The sequence below is a fragment of the Paralichthys olivaceus genome, chromosome 16, assembly GCF_024713975.1.
Source record: "Paralichthys olivaceus isolate ysfri-2021 chromosome 16, ASM2471397v2, whole genome shotgun sequence".
Lineage (NCBI taxonomy): Eukaryota > Metazoa > Chordata > Actinopteri > Pleuronectiformes > Paralichthyidae > Paralichthys > Paralichthys olivaceus.
The window spans coordinates 20,522,162-20,543,270 of record NC_091108.1 but is presented as its reverse complement, the minus strand read 5'-3'; the positions used below and the strand labels follow the sequence as shown (position 1 = coordinate 20,543,270).

Here is a 21,109-nt window from a genome sequence, read left to right as displayed (position 1 = left end):
TATGGTCAATACATTTTTCCGTGATGTCCGAGTTTAGCAGCCACCACCTGACACCTGCTATAGCTGCCGAATGTGATCATGCTATCTTTATATCACTGACATGTTTCTGTGTTTTTATTAGCTTTCATAAAATAAACTACTACTGTAACTACAGTAACACTAGGTGATAGCTCGCTAACACTGAGGCCTTGTCCACACTAACACAGATATTAAGCAAAACAACAATTTGCTATTTGTCTTCATTTGTCTCTCACTCACGTGTAAAAAGTATTTAAGGTCGCTGAGATTTTTTTCAATATTTTTTTCCTCCTTAAATGCAGGTTTTTATAAACCCTTTTTTTTATGTGAACTCATGTTTACATATAAAACTGAGAGTATGGGAAGCAAATGCTGATGTTTGTGACACACATTATTTACATTTGGCTAGCAGTAGCAATTGCATGTTGCGAATGTAGATAGTCACACCACTTAATCAGAATGCAATGCCACTGTGTCTGTTTCGCCCAATATGATTGGTTCCATAGCCAGAAACAGTTTGGGATTTTAGGGTCAATTAATTCAAACCAGAAGTAAAAAAAAAACATTCTCAAACTAAGCTCAAATATGCATGCAGAATGTTTTTAACTGGTGGGGGGTTGTGCCTCAGGTGAATTACGATCAGAAGGTTGTTGAAAACCTGGTTCCACCATGATGGAGTATCCTTGGGCAGACACTGAATCCCAGACTATATATAGGCATTGCACAGATGACTGAATGTGGCAATTCAATCCAGTAAGATAAGAAAGGTACTTTATAAATGTACATTTGTCATATTTGACATAAGTAGACTTTCTCACCAACTACTGGCCTGTGAAAAACTGTTTAAATAGTATTAATATATACTGTATGTAAGGCCCAAAAACGAGTTCATTAAAACATCATGGCTAGGAAAAGTGCTGTATAGCAACAAAGACATTTCTGTTTTAACAGACATACAGTATTGTCTGCAGGGTATCACAAGAATAAAAACTTTATGGAGCATGAATATTAAAATAACTCAGGTATCCAAATATCCAAGTGTCTGCAAACACTGACAGGCTTTAAATTGAAATTCATATAAGCTATGATAAACACACACACACCCACACACACACAGTGGTTACATGGTGATTGTAGGGGGATTAGCAGTGACCTTCACAGCATCCTCCCCTCCATTAATTACATTGCAGAGTTCACTGTAGCAGAACAAGAGGAAAGTGATATTTTAGAAGGAATTGTAATGTGAATATTTAAATATATTGATTTTTCCACTCCCAGTTGATGTTCTTATTATTTGATTCTTTTTCTGTCCTCTGTGGTTTCACTGATCGTGGCTGCAGCATCCATCTGAGGAAATGAATACCTGACGTGTACGGATTTATACTAGTCACTTAAGTTATGCTGACAGTTTACCAACTATTTTAAGATTGTTTGTTTCTCTACTTCTTTGCAGAGCTGGATGCCACAGAGTTACATCTGTCATCTCTCTCCTTTAGATTAATTAATTGGTTACTACTAACACTATCCAGGTTATTACAATTTCTTTAAATCAATAGCAGAATTTGCATTTTGTTTGTTTAATGGAACTTTTAGGCATGATTATTAAATAATACGACTGTTCCTCATGTCATTAAGAACTACTTAAAATGTTTATTATAATGCTGCACAGGTAACACCCCAAACCAGAGGTGGGGATGTCCAGGCACTAAAATGGGCCATGTGACAATTCATAAAAACAAAAATCGAAACTCAGAAATACAAAAACTCTCATTACTGCAATTCCCTTTTTTTCTGGGTGCATCTCCTGCCTGTATGTCTGACAAAAAAATATGAAGGTCAATCCATCCATCCAAAAATAAGTGTGTTACAGCTGGAAACATGTATTGACTAATGCTCTTGGATGAAATGAATGCTCTATGGAGGAGTTTTATATACAGTCTATGTTTCCAACCACGTTTTGTGGTGAGCAAGCTGTCAGCTACGAAGAAGAAAACTCACTGAGCCTTGTTGATGCTGCATGGACAAACTGAAGTCCATGCAGTTTTGTGAGAGCAACTGTTGGTCACCTGCTTAACCAAGCCCCTGGTTTCCTTGTTACTCAGTTTGGCCTGACTCTGAAGAAGAGTCCTAATGGTTCCAAACATCATTAATTTCACAATTATTGAGGCCACTGTGCGGCTGGGAGCAGTTGAATCTTTAGAATGAGTTGTACACAATAGCTTTACGCCCAGCCACAGGTCCACATAGAGTTTGTTTCTTGGACTAATCTTGTCTTAACCTGCAGTATGAATTGTTTGACCTCATGCTCCCAATGCTTAATCAATTCAACTTCATGACATTGTCCATTTTCTATACTGTTAATCTTTTGAAGGTCATGGGGAGGTTGATGCAAATCCCAGCTGACTTTGAAAGAGAGGTGGAATATATACCCTGAACCTGCTGCCAGCGAATCGTAGGGCTGAAATTCAAAGGAACAAGCAAACATCCACACAAATGGAAATTTAGAGTCTTTTGACTCTGACATGAGTAGAACATGCAAACTCCCAACAGAAGTCAGAAGGTTCATAAAAACAACCTTGTTGCTGTGAGGTGACAGCACCAACCACTGTATACCCTGGTGCCACCCCAATCTCAAGGAAAATAAAGTGAACAGGATACCCCTAATAAATTAGTTTTTTTCTAGAATATGTCATCATGGATTATTAAGAGTAAATTGATGTGCACAACTGGCAGTTTTAGCCATTTGAAATATAAAAAAGTGGGCTTAAACTGAAGTGGGCTTCATAAAACCACTGAATCTTCTGATAATATGAGAAATAAAATGTGTCTACCCCCAATAGAGCTATTGTTGGACTCTGAAATACACACAGTATCTCTCTCATAATGCATAATGAATGAGACACACTGAAAATGATCCAAGTTACAGAAAAGTTGTAACTTTGTACTTTCACCTTAAATGTTAAATAAAGAAATAAAGCTGAGGAACAGGAGTATCCACAATCTGATCCATCTATAAATATGCAGAGATACAAAACGGTAAGAAGGAAATTGGAGGAGGAAGAAGGGAGGTATAATGTCAGACAGGAAGGGTGTAGTAGAGGCTGAGTGAGAATCAGAATGCGTGTGTGTGTGTGTGTGTCAGTGTGTGCGTCTTTGAACTGAATAATCTTTTGGCGCTTTCCGTTAATCTTTAATCCGCTAGTTAATCATTTCTTTTGGCTGACATGGTACTTATTCTCTAATGAAACCTATGATCCTATTGCTCTCATTGTCCCTAAAGACTATCTCTGACTTTCACTCTGACCTCGACACACACACACACACACACACACACACACACACACACACACACACACACACACACAAACAATTACAAAATAGCTAGGCAGGTTTCAACATGATAATCCTATAACCTGATATTGAAGCTCATGAGCTGTACCGACCCTCTTAGATACTAATGTGGGGTTGCATCTTCCACCCGACACAGAGTGTTTCACTATCTGCTTGTTAGTCACAGAAATTGTCTCCTTGCATGATTTCACTTCTTACTACGATAGAACATGTCTTTTAAAGGGATACACTGTAAAAATAAATAAGGTGGCAGAACATGTCTTTTCTAGTTTAAACATTTAAAGGTGAAGTGTGTAAAATTTAGATGAAAGGGATCTATTGATAGAAATTGAATATAAATATAAATAATATAAAATTATTCTTGTTATCTTTTCACTAGTATGTTTCATCTAAATTGTACAAATTACTGTTTTCTTAACCATAGAATGGGACCTTGAAATTTAAATACTTTATATTTACATCAGGAACAGGTCCTCTCTACGGAGGCTGCCATGTTTTTTACAGACTGGACAAACTAAACACCTTTTGAGTTTTTATGACGAGTGAAGTTTACCACAGGTTCTCTTTCATGTTTGGAAGGCTCATGTTTATGTTTGAGTTTATGAACTTTTCAACAAAATTTGGAGTTGTCTTATTTCTTTGCAATTGTAAGTCCTCATCATCGTATTTCAGGAAAGAGGTGAAACTCTTGCGGTATTATGGGTTTACAAGTAAATGCTTAAATAACTGTAGTAACTGTAGTATGTGTTTGTGTTTGTGTGTGTGTGTGTGTGTGTGTGTGTGTGTGTGTGTGTGTGTGCGTGTGCGTGCTCTGAAACAGATGGTCTGTCATTGTTATGTCTGGTAGAATATAATATTAAGGTAGAATAGGTTAGAATGTAGCCACATAATCCATCCTGGTTGTCAATTTAGCCCCATCACCAACCCCCTCTCCTGTCTCTGTCCTTCACACACAAATAATATCCACACACATACACACGCACACACACAGTTTCTAGTTTCCATTAAGTATACTCACATACTTAAATGAATAACATAGCAAATCAAGTTAATTCTCTCAGCACAGTGCTATGATAAACAAAAGTCAATCAGAATGAAGAAATATTAGATTAAGTTCCAGATTCGCTCACTGGCCTGATATGGTGTCATCACTGAATCCAAAGCTAGCTTCAAGTTGGAAGAATGAAGAAGTATTTGGTTCAATTCAATTTTATCTGTATAGTGAAGAATACCTACATATATTATCACAAATCACTTTACATAGTGAGGTCGAGACCTTTCAATACCATATTCCTTTTAACAGAGAGAAACCTCTCATAGAACCAGGCTCAGGGTGGACGTCTGTCTGCCTCGACCCTCAGGGTTCCCTGATTACCACACTGTGTTTACCTGTAAAAGATAAATAACTTGCTTGTTTCTACAACTGAATGAGAAAAACTATTTTACCAGTTGCCACAAGGAATTTTGGAGAGACAATGATGTGCAGTAAAATTAGTTTAATACAGTCCAAAAACTATTATCTAAAAGATTTGACATTTTTCCTCAACATTTAGACTTTATTCTTGAAATGCTAAATTAAAAAAACTATTTTTAATTTTTTCCCTCTTATTGTCCTGTCCAAAGAGAAAAAAAACTATTTTCAACAGCAAGAGTTTCAGATCAGAGCTGTGGGACACAGTCCCGAAAATCATGTGATTCACAAGCTCGCAAATGTGTTGGCAAATCTCTTAAAAGGGGTTTTTGTTGACTCAACCCTGAAATAACAGACAGGAGAGCAGGTGTGAGTCGGCAACGTTTCAAAATAAAGATTTTCCCTTCCCAGATTTTTTGGCTCAATTTACGTGCCAGTTCTCTGATCATCATTTTTCACTTGTTTTAAAGTCTGAAAATATGCTAGTGAAACACTGTAAAAAGAGAGTTACAGTTTGAAGAAGGAAAACTCAAATACAAAATAATGTTGATGTGCATAGATTGGATTTTTACCAAATTAAGCAGTAGGCAAGGTTTCAAAACTTCCATCATCTTCAATCGTTTCAATCCTGCTAAACCCTTGATTTCAAATCGTCAAACTGCATATTTCAACCTTTAAAAAGCCATTCTTTTCAGAATGATATTTATCTCATACAGGTGGAGCTCAGAAGAATCAAGAAAGCTGTACCAACCATGGATGAAAAATAAAATAGCTTTTCCCCCTCTCTTTCTGTGGACTACAATAGTAGTGAACCGAATCAATAACAACTAAACTACACATATTTTCTCACGCTCTCCCACTTTCCATGGTGGCCTCTGAGATGTTACAGTTTAAAGTGTGAATTTTCAAGATTATTATCTCTGAAATTTAGAGTCTGTCTCTTGAAAAGGCCCAAAGGTCACATAGCCTGAAGAAGCCTGAGTGGATTTGTGAGGGAGGTTGAATTCACTGCTGTCTCTCACAGGGCAGTGAACTGTAAAGATACATTCTGTATTATTTTCTCTGAAACGTCTTAATATGTCGTAATAAAAAACTGATTAGATTCAACTCACTCTGCCCTGCTCCACTGTCATCAACCCCTCAGGCAACGCACCACTACAGTCTTTGTTGTCAACAGTTTAAGGACTCCTCGCCCAATTTTATGAATGAGATTAAATGTGAATAGGTTCATTGATTTGACAAGATAACAGGCTTTAGAGAGAGTTTAAGACTTGAGATAAAAATTGTTTTGTATGCACTGTCAGTAATTTTCACAAATTTTCTGCCAGGTGTCACCATCTAGTGCACATTTTCAGAATTACATTTAATTTTCTTTTATTTACTTAGTTGTAACTCCTCTCTTCTCGGTGTCTCCCTCCCCCTGCAGGAGTGTGTTTCAACTGTGAAATAGATGTGGTTCCATTGAAGAATGAAGATGGCCTGGTCATCATGTTCATCCTCAACTTTGAGCTTCCCACTGACTCCAGACCAGCCAACAGCTCCCCGGCCAGAGAGCTCAACAGAGTGCTGCACATCCCCTGGCTGACTGTGGGTACGTTTCATCCACACGCTCAGTGAATTCATACACACTGAGTTATGAACGATGACAGACACACTCTTGAGTTTTTTTAAAAATAAGCAGATTTCCTCCTGCTTTTCTGCTTTTCTGGTATCAGCTTTGGAAATCTGGTTGTGACATCTCCAATATGTTATCCTTTCAGCATTCAGCATCTAAATGATCTCCCCCTCACAGTAATAACTCAGTCAAATCTTTTTCATGTCTGCCAGTGGCCTTGCTGTGGATGTTCTTCTACTGACTCTGACATAAAAATAGTCTAACTAGTATCTTTGCAGTCGATTAGAATATCCTGTCAGTTTTGTCAATCGGACACGAGACAGGACATCAATAAGACCTGCACATATAATTATATTATTATCATAAAAAGTTTATGTTGCAAGTTCTTAAACAAATACATTTCCCACACAATGAGCAACACTGTCTCAAAGATGTTAAGTTTACATTTGACCAACTTGGAACAGCCAATATGTTTTGAATGAAATATCATTTTGACATTGACAATGACATTCCTTTACAGACACTTTGAAACAGCTGCTGGCTAAGTTAGAATGAGTTTTTTTTCTATTGCTTTTAACACAATTCTACCACCCCAAATGAATGAGTTTTAGTAAAAACTATATTAACTCCAAAAGGAGCACCTCAGGGCATGGTTTTATCTCCCTTTTTATTCATACTTTATACTGTGGCCCATAGGCGTAGTCCTAAAGGAGAGAGGTGAACTATTTTGACAGCTGGTGATACAAATGTTTTAATATTGAATGTTGGGGAGACCAAAGAGTTAATTCTTGATTTACAATACAGTACAGTCCTATAGGTATTTTGTTGTCCATTGAGACAGTGGGGGGGTGCATCACTGTAGAAGCTAGAGACAAAATCAGTAAGATCATCAGAAAAGCAAGATTACCCCTGACTCTCTTGACATCACGATGGAAAAGACAGGATATGAACTTTGCCTATGGTGTTACAGGCCTGTACTCTGTGCTGACCACCTGTCGAGGTGTTAGAGCTCCTTTATAGCAACAAACCATTGTAGAGTTATATTCTAAAACTAACTGAACCATCATCGTCTTCCTCTTGTTCTCCAAACAGATTGGCGGCAGCGTCTGCACCTTCTCCTCCGCTCCCTCAGCTCCAATTCAGGCGTCCTGTCCCAGGACACAGAGCTTGGTTCTCCTCGTGCGGACCTCCCTCCCCTCGGCCATGAGTCTGTGGCCCTGGGCAAACTGCTGCCCCTCTCTGAGAGGCAGCAGCTGGAGGAGGCCAAAGCTGAATTAATTCTGTGGGATAAAGAAGACGTGGAGGAGAAGGAGGAGGAACAAATAAGAGGAGCAGGGAGAGGAGGAGTGAGGGATGGCTTGGAGGCACCCAGGCGAAGTAGTGAGGGAGACAGAAAGAGAAGAGAAGGAGGTGATGCTGATGTTTTTATGGTGGACACAAGAACAGGAGGAGGAGATGGAGGGAGGAGAGTACTTCACACTGGTCTGCCCCCATCTCCAACCACAGCACCCCCATCACTGGCCCTGCCCCTTAACCCTTCTCATGCTGCACCAAGGTAATCTTTTCTTTTTTATGTCTCTGTGCAAGGTCAGGGTCAGTGTGACCTCCCAAAGCATGTTTTACCTTGTCAGTGTGTTATCTGTGGAACTCCTTGAGGGAATTTTTTTAACATTTTGTATAAACATTCACTGGTTGGCCGGAGGCATACAACTACAGTGTGGTAATTCTGTAAAATCTGTTGTGTTAGATGCATCATACTGAGATTGTAATAAATAAACTTTTAGAAACAGTATATATCAATGTAAAATATCCTTTATATGGCTGTGGTTCAGGAGGTAGAGCGAGTTTCACTCCAGCCAGAAGGTCAGCATTTGATCCCAGTCTCCCCCACTCTGCATGCCAAAGTGTCCTTAGGCAAGATACTGACCCCCCACCCCCCAAATTGACCCTGACGGCTGTGTGAATGTGTGTGTGAATGGGTGAATGGCAAAACTGTACTACAAAGTGCTTTTGCGTGGTCATCAAGACTAGAAAAGAACTATATAAATGGGGATGTAGCTCAGTGGTAGAGCGCGTGCTTCGCATGTATGAGGTCCTGGGTTCAATCCCCAGCATCTCCATTTCTTTGGGGTCAGCTCCTTCCATACTTCCATAAGTATGGAAGGAGCACTGGTAGCTGGAGAGGAGTCAGTTCACCTCCTGGGCACTGCTGAGGTGCCCTTGAGCAATTGCTCTCAGGGCGCTTCTCCTGGGGCTGCCCATCACTCTACCACCTCTCTCCAAAATTTGCATGTCTTTGAGCCCTCTGTGTGGGATTGTGGGTTAAACTGCATGTATAAAATGAAAAATGAGTGTAAAAAGAATTTTCAATAAAGGCACTTTAATTATATTAATACAACTGAGTCTACACATGGCAGCACTCAGGAAGCTACAGTTGTTGGCAAATACATGAATAAACATTTATATCTGCGTTCAGCTACATTATATTGTGTTTTAAATATATATAATGAAATGTTTATATACCAAATGCAATCTCCACCAGCTCCTGAGAAAACCATCTGCCTGTCTTTAGTTCACACTAACTTTAATTAACATTTGTTCAGCATTTATGTCAAAACTCTTTCAATAGAAACGTCTGCCTGCTGCTGCTGAAATGAGATTAATGAAAGAGCTTGAAAGTTGAATCCAACTCTATATGTGCAGCAAAACCCAAAATGATTCTTGGTCTCATCATGCAAAATGTCTTTGTTAACATGTATTTGTTTCTTTTATTTATTGTTAATAGGAAAAAAAATGTTGATTTTGGAACGGGGGGTAAGGACTATTATTTGCAATAATAGTTCATTCTGTATTTCATGGGTTGTGAAAAGGGACCAACAGTTAAGCTAAGTATGGAGCCATCAGTGTGAAACTGAATTACAGAAAAGACTATTTCATTAATGGGTTACAGTCAGTTATATAGTCAATACATTTAAAGTTAAACAGGTTGTCTCATGATATGGCAGTACTTCACTTAATAATAAATAATGAGCATAATCTTGTACTAATGATAAACAAAATGAATTTGTGACATATAGCAGTGATCCACATTCTTCCCCTCACTTATTGTGCATTGTTTGTCTTTCTTATTTTTAAAATATGCATGGCTGTTGGCTGGGTATGGATCATGGTAGGGATATATGACGGCTAGAGATGAAATAAAAATGAAAGTGGGTCTAACTGTAACAGGTCACAAACAGACACTCATGTTTTGTACGTTTGACATCCTTTGAGGTCTGACAGTGATTTTACAGTTGTACGTGTCTGCCTGTAGGAGAGCGCAGAGAAGGAGAGGCCAGGGTGAAGATGGCGTTCACCCTCCGTCCAGTAGCTTAGACAGCAGCTGTGGGAAATTAAAACATTCCTCCTCAGTGGACGATATCAAGAGTGGGGAGAGTTACTGGGAGAAGAGGCTGCAGCTGAGGAACAGCTGTACGGGTGAGTATTCAACCCAGTATTTCAAAAGAAGATTCATTAATAAAAATCAACATGTGGTCAAAGTAAACTCATTTAAATTTCAACAAATATATAAAACATATTGTGCAGAACAAAATAAGTGCATAAATACATTTGAATCTACCATAAAAAGCACAACACATAATCTTTTAACGTTTATAATTACATTTGCCCTTTTACTTGCAAGTTCATGAATATTTACTTACTTATTGTGAGAAGTTAAAAAGGGTATAATTACCATCAATGCTTCGTGCAATTTTCTTAAACAAAATAGTTTAATTTTAGAGGATAACTGCAATTGCCCTCTTTAGAAAGGGAGATGTGTAACTGTCTCATGTTTACCTGCACTGTGTACCTTAATTCAGGCAGCAGAGGGCACTAGCTCAAACATTTACATTATGATGTGCACAGTGGTGGTTTTAGGACAGAGAGGGTGAAGAAACAACAACTGTGAATAGACCACAGACTTAAGAATTATTAAATGTACAGTTTTTGACTTCATGCACTTTCTTAAAAATGTTCCACACAGTTTTTCATGTTTCATGTTTCTGGTTGTTCTGTTCAGTTAGTATGAACAGTCTCTCTGGGATTCTCTGTAAGCCTAACCTTACTGTGTTGTCTGGATGACTCCTGCTGATGTGATGTAATCAGAAAAAAGCTTTAAGACCATTACAGCTTGTTCTGGACCTGTAAAAACTGGACTGAATAGAAATTATAATTTGTCTTTTGAAATGAAAAACATTGATATTGATACATGCAAATGCAGATGCGTTTGTTTATGCATGTATATATATATATATATATATATGACAAGCAGAAAGAGAAAAACATGAATAAGTCATAATTGTTTTTGCAGGGGAGGAGGATGTGGTTCATTGTCAGACTAAATAAATCAATAGTCTCCTCATCTCTCCTGTAGCTCGTATGGTAACCAACAGAAAGACCAGTGGGCCTGTTGGGACATCAGACACTGATTTACCTTGCCGAACCAGCAGTCAGGTAGGGATACAAACACACACACACATTTGTTTGTACTTCTATCTTAGTGAGGACACTCATTGGCGCATTGGCATATTGCATTCCCGAGCCCTTAACCATAACCATCACAACTAAATGCCTAACACTAACCCTAACCCAAACCCAAACCTAATTCTAATCCTAACCCTAAAACCAAGTCTAGACTCCCAAACCGTCCATTGAATCTGGATCAGAAAGTGACGAACGGCCAAAAAGTCCTCACATTCTCAAAATGTCCTCATTTTGTAGATTGTAGGCTCAAAGTGGTCCTACAAAGATAGCTGTACAAGAGCACACACACACACACACACACACACACATACACACACACACACACACACACACACACACACACACACACACACACACACACACACACACACACACACACACACACACTACCAGTGCACATATATGCCCTGTAAAAATACAAATGTATCCCTGCAGCTTTAGAGGTTATGTCAATCCTGCAAAAAAGAAAATGTTAAAATTTGCTGAACATATGGTGCAACAAACTAAATAAATGAATAAATATCTGAATTACTGTCAATAATGTTTAATTTTCTACATACATTTAATCATTACACAGATTTATATTGCATCAGTGACCATCAACCAAAAGGCCCTATTGTCTAAAATGTGTGGTTGACAGTTAATTGTAGGTGACTTGTAGTTTTGAGTTATCCTCTTTTCATTAGGGTCAGGGTTGTCACTCATTGCACATTTATCTTAATCTCTCTCTGTGTGTGTGTGTGTGTGTGTGTGTGTGTGTGTGTGTGCAGCAGATGACGCAGAGCCCTCTGGCTCACTTACCTCCTGGTGAAATCAGACCTCCTTGCAAACTGATCGACAGAACGCACCATGTCACTGAGAAAGTCACTCAGGTTAGTAGGTGACGCGATTACTCTCATGTTTCTTTTCCCAAACTGAGTGAACAAGCTTTGTGTGCACCTGTCGAAGGTGTTGCTGCTTTTTTCATAGTTCTGAGTTACCGGCAGACATGCATGTGTACAGTGAAGAAATTGTTTTTCCAAAATGTCAGTGGGGATGTTATCAGTTCCTTTTCTTTTTGTTGGGAGGATTTTGGTGTTAGAAACCAAAATATTTTGGATAATTTTTGGTGGACACTTTTTTACTCTGTTGAATTATAATGAGCAGAGAACACGACTTAACATGGGTGAATCTGATCTATGGTCTGGGTGTAACTTATTTAAGTAATTAGGTAACGTATTGTATTGTAATGTATCCTTCTTATTTTAGGAGCCAATCCCTCATATGTTCCAGTAAGGGGATTTCAGAGGAATAACGATCGACGGTCTTTGGTAGAGTATTTGAGGGACAGAGTAGTTAGGTGCTTGTGGACAAGGACAATTTGAGCTCAAACAACTGACCATCTGGTTAGAGGACGACCGCTCTATAATATGCAGTATAAACAGGTTTTAGAGCTGACACAAATTACTGTGATGATGTAGAAGACAACATGGGAAACTGTTTTATCCATCAATCAAATACAAGATGAGAGTTAATGCTATCTTAGTGAAACTGTAGATTGTTTGTTAATGACTGATGCATTTAAATTGTACACAGTTTTATACAACCGATAGTGTGTATATTTTGTGTTGATTTGAACAATATGAAGCACACCAGTGAAATGGCAGGAAAACGGGACACACACCACTGTTACTGTAAATGTTAAAAGTATATTTATTAAGGTTAACTAAAGACAGAATAAAAAATAACATCTGTAGAATCAGTGGTGGAGGGTGTGTGAGTGATGAAAGGTGCATGTAAGATTTAGGTGAAAGGGAACTATTGGCAGAAATTGAATGTAGAATAATCCTCATGATGTTTTCACTAGTTCATTTCTTCTAAATTGTATGAATTGTAGTTTTCTTTACCTCAGAAAAGGCCCTTTATATTTAAATACTACCGCCATGTTTTTTACATTGGTCCCGACTGGACAAACTAAACATCTATTGAGTTTTTATGACAACTGAAGCTACCACAGGTTCTTTTTCATGTTTGGAAGGAACACTAGATATCACGAAATTCTACTTCACTATACCTTTAAGGGTTAAAGACAGAGGATGTCCGACCTTGTTAAGCCCTATGAGACAATTTGTGATTTGTGAATATGAGCTATACAAATACAATTTGATTAATTGATTGATAAACAACTGGGTGCCCGCAGAGAAGGAGAAAGAGAGAAGGCCACACTTAACAGACCGTGGACACTGGGCCCAGGTGCCCACAGTTACGCACAACACTTACACACAACACACAGGTCAAACTGACAGGGAGGTGCAGGAGTCGCCACGAGAGGTTGTTTGAAAGAGTTTGATAATTGGAGTCAGACTGTCACGTGTTCTTTACTGTACGTTCCAGCTTTACTTCTGGTGTAAAGGGACAGCGTCTCCCTCACTGTCCCCCACTCTCTCAGTTATTTCAGTACACAGGCCCAGACTTACACTGGAGTCGTTTGTGCTGTGGGCCACATTCTTGTCCACATGATTAATGAGGGGTCACCCACTGATGACCATATTTAATTTGCCATGGCCAGGAGCATTTGGATGACATCTTTAATGTCCTGTGGGACAACTGGATATCTGATGCCACACTGATTGCTTGTGGTATGGTGAAAAGTAGTAAAAGTAGCCTTACTATATTCTTAATATATTTCACTTATTTCACTTAAATCGTAACTGATCAACTGCACCGCATATTCCCAACAGAGGGACCATGAGTGAGCTCATCAGTGTTTAGACCCTTCCTTCCTCATGTGTTGTGTTATCTTCCTAATCACACAAGAATGTCATCTGATAATCCTTGAGAAATGTCTCTGCAGTTTAATCTGGGGGAAATGCACTGAGCTGTCATGACTCTGGGACTGTCTAATTGATTGTTAATGGTTTGAGCCTTCATGATATCTGTTCTCTTCCTATCCCTATCAGAGAGAGAGGGAACAAGGTCAGAGATAATGACTTAATGGTGGAAACAGAGCAGGTGGCTGCCCTCAACACTGTTCCTGTGTGTGTGTGTGTGTGTGTGTGTGTGTGTGTGTGTGTGTGTGCATATGCATTGATTGGATAGGCTATTGTTAGTTATAATTAGGAGGGCTCATCGAAGCTTGAGGCACTGCAGTGGATGTTTTCCAAAAATACCTGTTCATTTACACGTCACTTCAATTTACCATCACTGTCAGACACACTAAATATCACAACTGTAACCCAGGTTATATGAGCAGATCTGAGACCCAGTCTTATTTATGATGCACTAATACATCATAGTGTTGTGTGTTATGCCTTGGGTCATAACTTTTTTCGGGGAAGTACAAGTTACGTCTCACAGGACGGAGTATTAGTACTACTATGTTAAGAATAAAGTCATAATATTACAAGAAAAAGTTGTATATAATAAAAAATGTAATTCTATTACATTATCAGGCCAAAAGATTGTGCAAGAAACTGTTTACTCTGAAGAAGTAACAACAGACTTTGAAGAAATTGCCTATTTTTCGGAAGTTGAAGTGTTTAGTTCTGGACTATATTCATATAAATCAACTACAATACATATATACCTATAAATATTATTCTTGTAATTTTAGGACTTTTTTAACATTAACCAACAAACAACAGCCAACAACATCATTTCCTCTCTCTATATATCCTTATATGATAACAAAGTCATAGCTGGATGAATAAACAGGTGGTCTGACCACACACGTTGCATATGTTACTTTAATTTGTTTCTTGCTCCAGAGCTAATTGATATAACTCAATACAACTAAACAAAAGAAACTCAACAGTCTGTGTTAATTCTGAGTAATATTAGAAACCAGCATCCACATCATCATCTAACTGTAAATTAATTCAATGAATTGAGCGAACGTAGGCCGGATGTGCCATACATAAAAATGCTTTAGCTGTCCTGTAGTTGAGAAGTTTTTATCTGATCAGTCTGTTGATGGTAAAAAAAAAGTAAAAGGTGGATTCAGATTTTTACATCTCTGCATCCACTGTAAAGGTCGCTGTCTGGATCTGTGTCAGCCTATAGTATTAGATTCTTGAGGTGGTATTTTTTAAGTGTCAACATAACCTTTGGAAAAAGCTCTCCAGTGTGGTTGCTGCTGAGAATACAAACCTTGTGTTTTACTGTGAATGGTAAACATTTGATTCATGGGGCCCAGACACACAAAGGTGCTGTATTCACATTGACAGCATTTCCAGTTTCCTCTGTCTTGGTGTTTAGGAGAGGGAAACAGAGGCGGGGACGGCAGTGAAAAAGTGAGCTGGAGGAGGAGGGGGTTTTACGGAGGTGGGCCCATGTTTATTTGTGGAAAGGTGACATCAGTCCAGTGGTCCTTCAGCAGGACCTCAGGGGATGAGAGAGAGAGGAGAGAAGAAGAGCACCGATGGATGGAGAGAAAGAATAACCGATAAGGGGGAGGAAGAGGATTGTAGCCGATAACAGACAGAGAGACAGGGGCTAGAAAAGGAGGAGGGGAGAGGAAGATTTATACATGGTGATCATTTCCTTTTGATTTTGAGCACCGTCACCTCAGTTTGGTTTCAATGTTCTTTCTGTGTGGAGTTTGCATGTTCTACCTGTGTCTGCGTGAAACTTTTTTTATTGTACCAGTAGTTATATGGAGACTCTAAATTGGCTGTAGATGTGTGAGGGCTTGTATTCAAACCAGTGATGTGCTGGCAACTCCAGGACATACCACACCTGTCAGCCAATGTCAGCTGGGATTGGTTAGATCCACCCCTCCCCTATGACTCTAAAAGAATAGGTGGTGCAGATAATGGATGGAGAACTGCGATAATTTATATACTCACACAGGAAAACTTTCAAAACCAATACTTTAATACAACATCTTTTTTTTTACATAGGTCAACAGGACAAACTGACCTTACAAAATGGGGGGGGGGGGGGGGGGGGGGGGGGCATATAGTGGCTGATCAGGCCACTAAACACAAAGGGGAATCAATTTATAATATTAACTTGCTACCTAATATTAACTTAAAAAACAACATTAATATCAAAACACATTTGTCAAAAAATTAACCACTAAAAATCTAAGTAACAAAACAATGTCCCTACCCATGATTATGAGGAACATGGTGCAGTCCAACTGGTAATAAAGACCAAAAAACAAAATAAATAAACAAAATTCAGCAAAATTGACAGAACAACCTAACTGTGTGCACATATTTAACCCATGTAGTTTGTTATATTTATATATATATATTTATCTGTTACATGTGTGCATGTGCATTTTCAGTGTGCGCTAAAAGAAACCTCACCCTCTGGGCACTGTGCTTCCTCCCACAGTCCAAAAACATGCAGATTGGATTAATTGGAGACTTTAAATAATGACTTTTTAATTATGGATGGATAAAGGTTCACACATTATGACAGTGGCTCTGGCAGTGCTGTGCATTCTGTTGAATACAACTGACACCATCATACAGCGAATGATGGTTTTTGCCCTTGTTGCCTCCAACCTTTGGGTCTGAGTACCTGCAAATGTGTGGCTACCTCCTGGTCAAGCTTGTCAGTGGTAGCCTTAAAAGAACCAGCTGGAAATGAAAAGAGATCATATCTGTTTATACCTCATTGGACTGTAATACACAGATAATATAGGGACGCAAACAGACACGACAAATAACTTATATAATATATATATATATGTAATAGTTTGCTTATTTAAAATATTTGTTTTGCCCTATTAGCACTGTGGCTCTAGGTCAGTGTTATTGGATCCACCTTTTCTTTTTTCCAATGAAATATTTCAGTACTTGATGGATTGGCACAATATTGTTCAAATATTCCCAAACAATTAAAACGAGATTTGTTGATGCCTGATCTTTTTATACCATATGGTTTACATTTGTAGTTCTAAGCTTTGAAGCTCTTGACAACTATTTGATGGGATGATATAAAATATTTAGCAGACATTCATGGTCCCCTCAGGATGAACAGGTTGGTAAGCCCTGAACCTTTCTTTTAGCAGCATCATTAAGCCTGATGAATTCACGCAGTCAATTACACCCAATGTTTGACATCAAACCTGATATTTATATCTCAACCACATCATCCTGAGCAATGGCCTTTAAAAATCAACTCTAAGTGAGACCTAAAGTGGTGTCTACCCCCGTAAACACTGAACAGCCTGTGTGTCCCTTGTCTTACAGAATGCAAATACATCATTGTACATGATGGAGAGGAACGGAGGGGGGAGGAGGGAGGAGAGAAAAAATAAAGGAGGGAGTCAAAGAGGGGAGGAGAGAGAAGGGGTGATTGGATAAGAGAGGAAGGATGGATCAGTGTGTGGGACCAGTGGTGCTGAGGTGGACCAGTGCTGAAGCCCGGGCATAGTGATGGAGATAATGGGAGATGGGACAAACAAGGAGATTTTTCTGTCTACAGGTCATAAAACCGTCTCGTGTATCCAGGGAAAAACGGAAAGATAGAGGAGATGCAGAGGACAACTTTTACTTCTGCTACTGGAAGAGTTTTTCCTGCAACTTCCACTCTTCTAATATGGATTTACTGATGACATCTCTGTCGTTTTTATTTAGGCTCCACACACAGGATGTCTGTTTTTCTCAGCTTGAACTTCACCTCAGGAAGTGAGATCAAGCATTTCTACCTGAACTGTGCATGTTCCAATTTCTCCTACAGAGGCTAAAGATCTTTCTGAAATCTATCTATCTAGGACTATAACTTCAGCTGACCCTGGTAGATATGAGGTGAAGGATATGTGAAGCTCCACATGGCTTTAGACAAGAAGTAAGTCAAGAGCGTAACAAACTTACAGATGAAGTTGGAGAGAAATGGAAAGACAGGAACTAAAAGAGGAGAAGAAAAGGGGAAAAGGGTAACTGTGATGGAGAAGGACAGAGAAAAAAGACCATGAAGAAGGTAGAGAAGAAAGAAAAATAAGCCAAGTCGAAAACCCAAAATTCAAACACCAGCATCTGAGACCAAGCGAGAGAAGAAGAAGAAAGCCAGACACACAGGTGAGAGGACGGACAGGTTGAATTACAGTTGTGTTGTCGTCAGCCATGTCTTCAGTGAGTGCTCAGGACAGTAGTGTGTCTCAGGACGACCCGTCTGGTGTGGGCAGCGAACATGGAAACACCAGAGTGAAGAGGGCTGTCAGCATCTCTTCTATAGTAGCTCATGAGGTGAGTGGAGCTGTGTGTGTGTGTGTGTGTGTGTGTGTGTGTGTGTGTGTGTGTGTGTGTGTGGGTGTGTGTGTGGGTGGGTGTGTGTGTGTGTGTGTCGCAGTTACAGATGTTTATCAAGTCCATCCATCAGGTCTGACACACTCACATTGGATACAGTAAGTTTGAAGTCCTCATTGACCTAGATCTCCATGTCTTTGGACTGTAGGAGGAAGCTGGAGTACCAAGAGAACAGTCACTGGGAGAACGTGTGAATGTGTGAACAGTAACAGTTAAATATGAGAATAAAAAGAACATCATTTTAAGTCTTGGACAAAGAATTCAAACAATGCAATAACATCTTTGCTAACTAAAAAAGATGTTTATTTTTTTATTTTATTTGTCAAGTATTTGTATATTCAAGTCTATTCATGCTTCTTTGTTGAAGCCTACTCATAGATGTTACCCTATGCAGAACCCTACTCTGTACCCTGACGTGCACCTCCCCCAAAAAAGCCGACGCAAGAGCTGTGATTGGTCTGCTTGGTAGCAAGATCACATTTCGGGCAGACAATATTTCCTGAATCTCCTGCTTCGCCGCCATTTTTTAAATGAGATGAAGGAATGAACACAGATGATGTCATTCTTCGCTGCAGTTCTTTAACAAAAGTAATTGCTCTATAACATATATCAGCTCCAACTCCAACATGATCCTCTTAGTAACACTCAACATTGTTCTGAAGTAAAACAGAGACACCAGAGAATGTGTAAATAAGTGGATCAGAAACTGGAAAAAACTCAACACAGTAGCATAGAAACTAGCGTTTCAGCTCCACGCCCACTAGTGTTTCAGCAGTGTAATTGCAGAGAGACACACACCTACGCACCAAAATGCTTGGTAGAAAGACACATCAGAGGAAGACTAAGAAACATCCCCTTCTTCTTCTTTGTTCTGTTTATTGGTGGGTGGAAACCAACTTTAAGGTGCATTACTGCTTTCTACTGCTGTACTTCTTTTCATCATAGAAACATTTGTGATGATCCACAGTTAAAAGAGAACACAAATTCAGAGGAAAGAGTTTGAAGAAGAAAGAGACCAATGACAAGGACAAGCATAGATTACCAGTGATGGTGTGGCTTTTCCTTATTGGAGAGAAGAGAGAAGAAGGAGGACATGGATTTACTTTAGTGCTCTTTGTATTGATATTTGGAGCAGGCTGTGATTACATTTACTTAATGTTAATTACTGGGATGATGGATCGACTTCTGACACACTCCAGGGTCATAAACACATTGACAGTGTTTGTCTAACTGCTCTTGCTGCCAGAAGGGGGAGACAAAAAATATCCACACTGCCAATTTAATAACTGTTTAAAGGAAAACTACAGTACCTTAGCTTTTATTAACATCAGACCATATTTATAACTGAAATCTACATCGTGGTAGGAAGATAGAGAGGACAGGAAACAGGGGAACTCAGTTATTATTATTGGTAGATTAATTATTATTATTTACTTTGTAGTGACATTCCAGTTATCTGAATGCACTGTCAGTGAACAGTAAACTGTGTACTGTTATCAGTACTGATGGAGAGAAGTATTCAAATGAAACCAAAGCTGTCTAAGATGGTACTTTAATACTATCACTGCAGGAAGGATCCCTTATCTGTAACATGGACTACTCTGTAAATATAAAACAGGCCTTTTAAAATTAATTTTGAAGATGTTTTGGGAGAAATCTCTTTCATCATCTCTACAACCCAGTCCTCCATCCATCAAGGTGTCTATAGTCAGACCCCTGACTGCCCTTGACTGCTTGGCTTTGTTGCTGCTGTTGTGTAGGAGTGGATCCCAAAGGAGTTTAAATCTGTCGCTGATTAATTACACCGCTCCTTCCCCGGGGTTTACATGCATGTGTGTGTGTTTGTGTGTCCTTGGGCAAGATACTGATCCCCAAATTGCCTCTGTTGGCTGTGTCAACTGTGTGTAACTGTGTGTACACAACAACACTACAGGAAACACAAGTTATTATGTGGAGATCGCATGTTTTCAGCTCTTATCACCAAAAACTCTCCTGACTTCTTTGTCTGTGTCTTCTTCGTGTATGACACCGCTATTTCATCCAGAAATATTTGTTTTCTTTAATTTTGTGTCTGTGACATGTTAGAAATGTCTTTAGCGACCCACTGGCTGTGGTGAATCCTGCAGAGGATTAACTTTTTACGATGGGACCAAAGGCTCTCTCTCCTTTATTTACTTTTGCACAGCCCCTCCGGATAATGTCCAGAAGATCTCCGGGGTTCATTGCATGTGTGAAAGCACCTAGTGTATCTGTTCTATCAAGTCCGTGTGTGTGAGCCGATATACATTTTAAAAGCCTCCTATGTAGATCAGTGGGTTGCCTCTGAGCTTGGCCTTAAAAGAAAAATATTTAATTGTGTATCTACTGGTGACAGGAAGTGTTGCTTCCTGTCAGTTGCCTACAGATCAGCAGTGTGCCACTCCACAGTCCATTTATGGTGACATGAACAAACTTGGCAGAGTGCATACATACCTCCACTAAGGCACAAAAGTCCCCTTATAAATTAGATTAAATTAAAAAAGTTGTATTGTCATTGCACAAATTTGTACAACACAATTTCATGTGCAGCACCTAAAAAACGATGCATACACACACACGACCAGTGGATTTCGCTCCATAATAAATAGTCTCCAAGTTTGTCCTGAGATATTATGATGATGCAGAGGAGCTGGCAGCATGGGGGGAGAGTTTTTGCAGTTCAATAATGGCTTGTGGGAAAAAATTGTTTTTTTTTAAAGGCCCTGTAGTGGCGTCCAATAGGCAGCAGCAAAAAGAACTGATGAGAGGTCTGAGTTTCATCTTTCAGGATGTTGCTGGCTCTGCAGAGGCAGCGTGTTCTGGGGGTAGAACAGTGATGAAAGGCCTTGAGCAGCTCTGCAGACAGGTTGTTTTTCTTGAGCCTTTTTATCAGTGGAATTGGCTGACCATATGATGTCCTCAGTGATGAAG

General features: G+C 39.2%; 1 protein-coding gene and 1 non-coding gene across 3 annotated transcripts in view; both read left to right on the top strand.

The window, feature by feature from the left end:
- LOC109638359 (voltage-gated inwardly rectifying potassium channel KCNH6-like) overlaps positions 1-21,109 on the top strand; it is a 37,893-nt gene that overhangs the window by 5,208 nt on the left and 11,576 nt on the right. Inside the window, exons 3-7 of one of the 2 annotated variants that reach the window (XM_069510949.1) lie at positions 6,207-6,371; positions 7,488-7,950; positions 9,709-9,872; positions 10,810-10,889; positions 11,693-11,791. In XM_069510949.1, coding sequence (XP_069367050.1) covers positions 6,207-6,371; positions 7,488-7,950; positions 9,709-9,872; positions 10,810-10,889; positions 11,693-11,791 — 971 coding nt within the window. Of the gene's footprint in view, positions 1-6,206; positions 6,372-7,487; positions 7,951-9,708; positions 9,873-10,809; positions 10,890-11,689; positions 11,792-21,109 lie in introns of both variants that reach the window. The other variant, XM_020101311.2, reaches the window with a different exon arrangement.
- trnaa-cgc (transfer RNA alanine (anticodon CGC)) lies at positions 8,444-8,515 on the top strand. The gene has a single exon. It is a non-coding gene; the product is annotated as a tRNA-Ala (tRNA).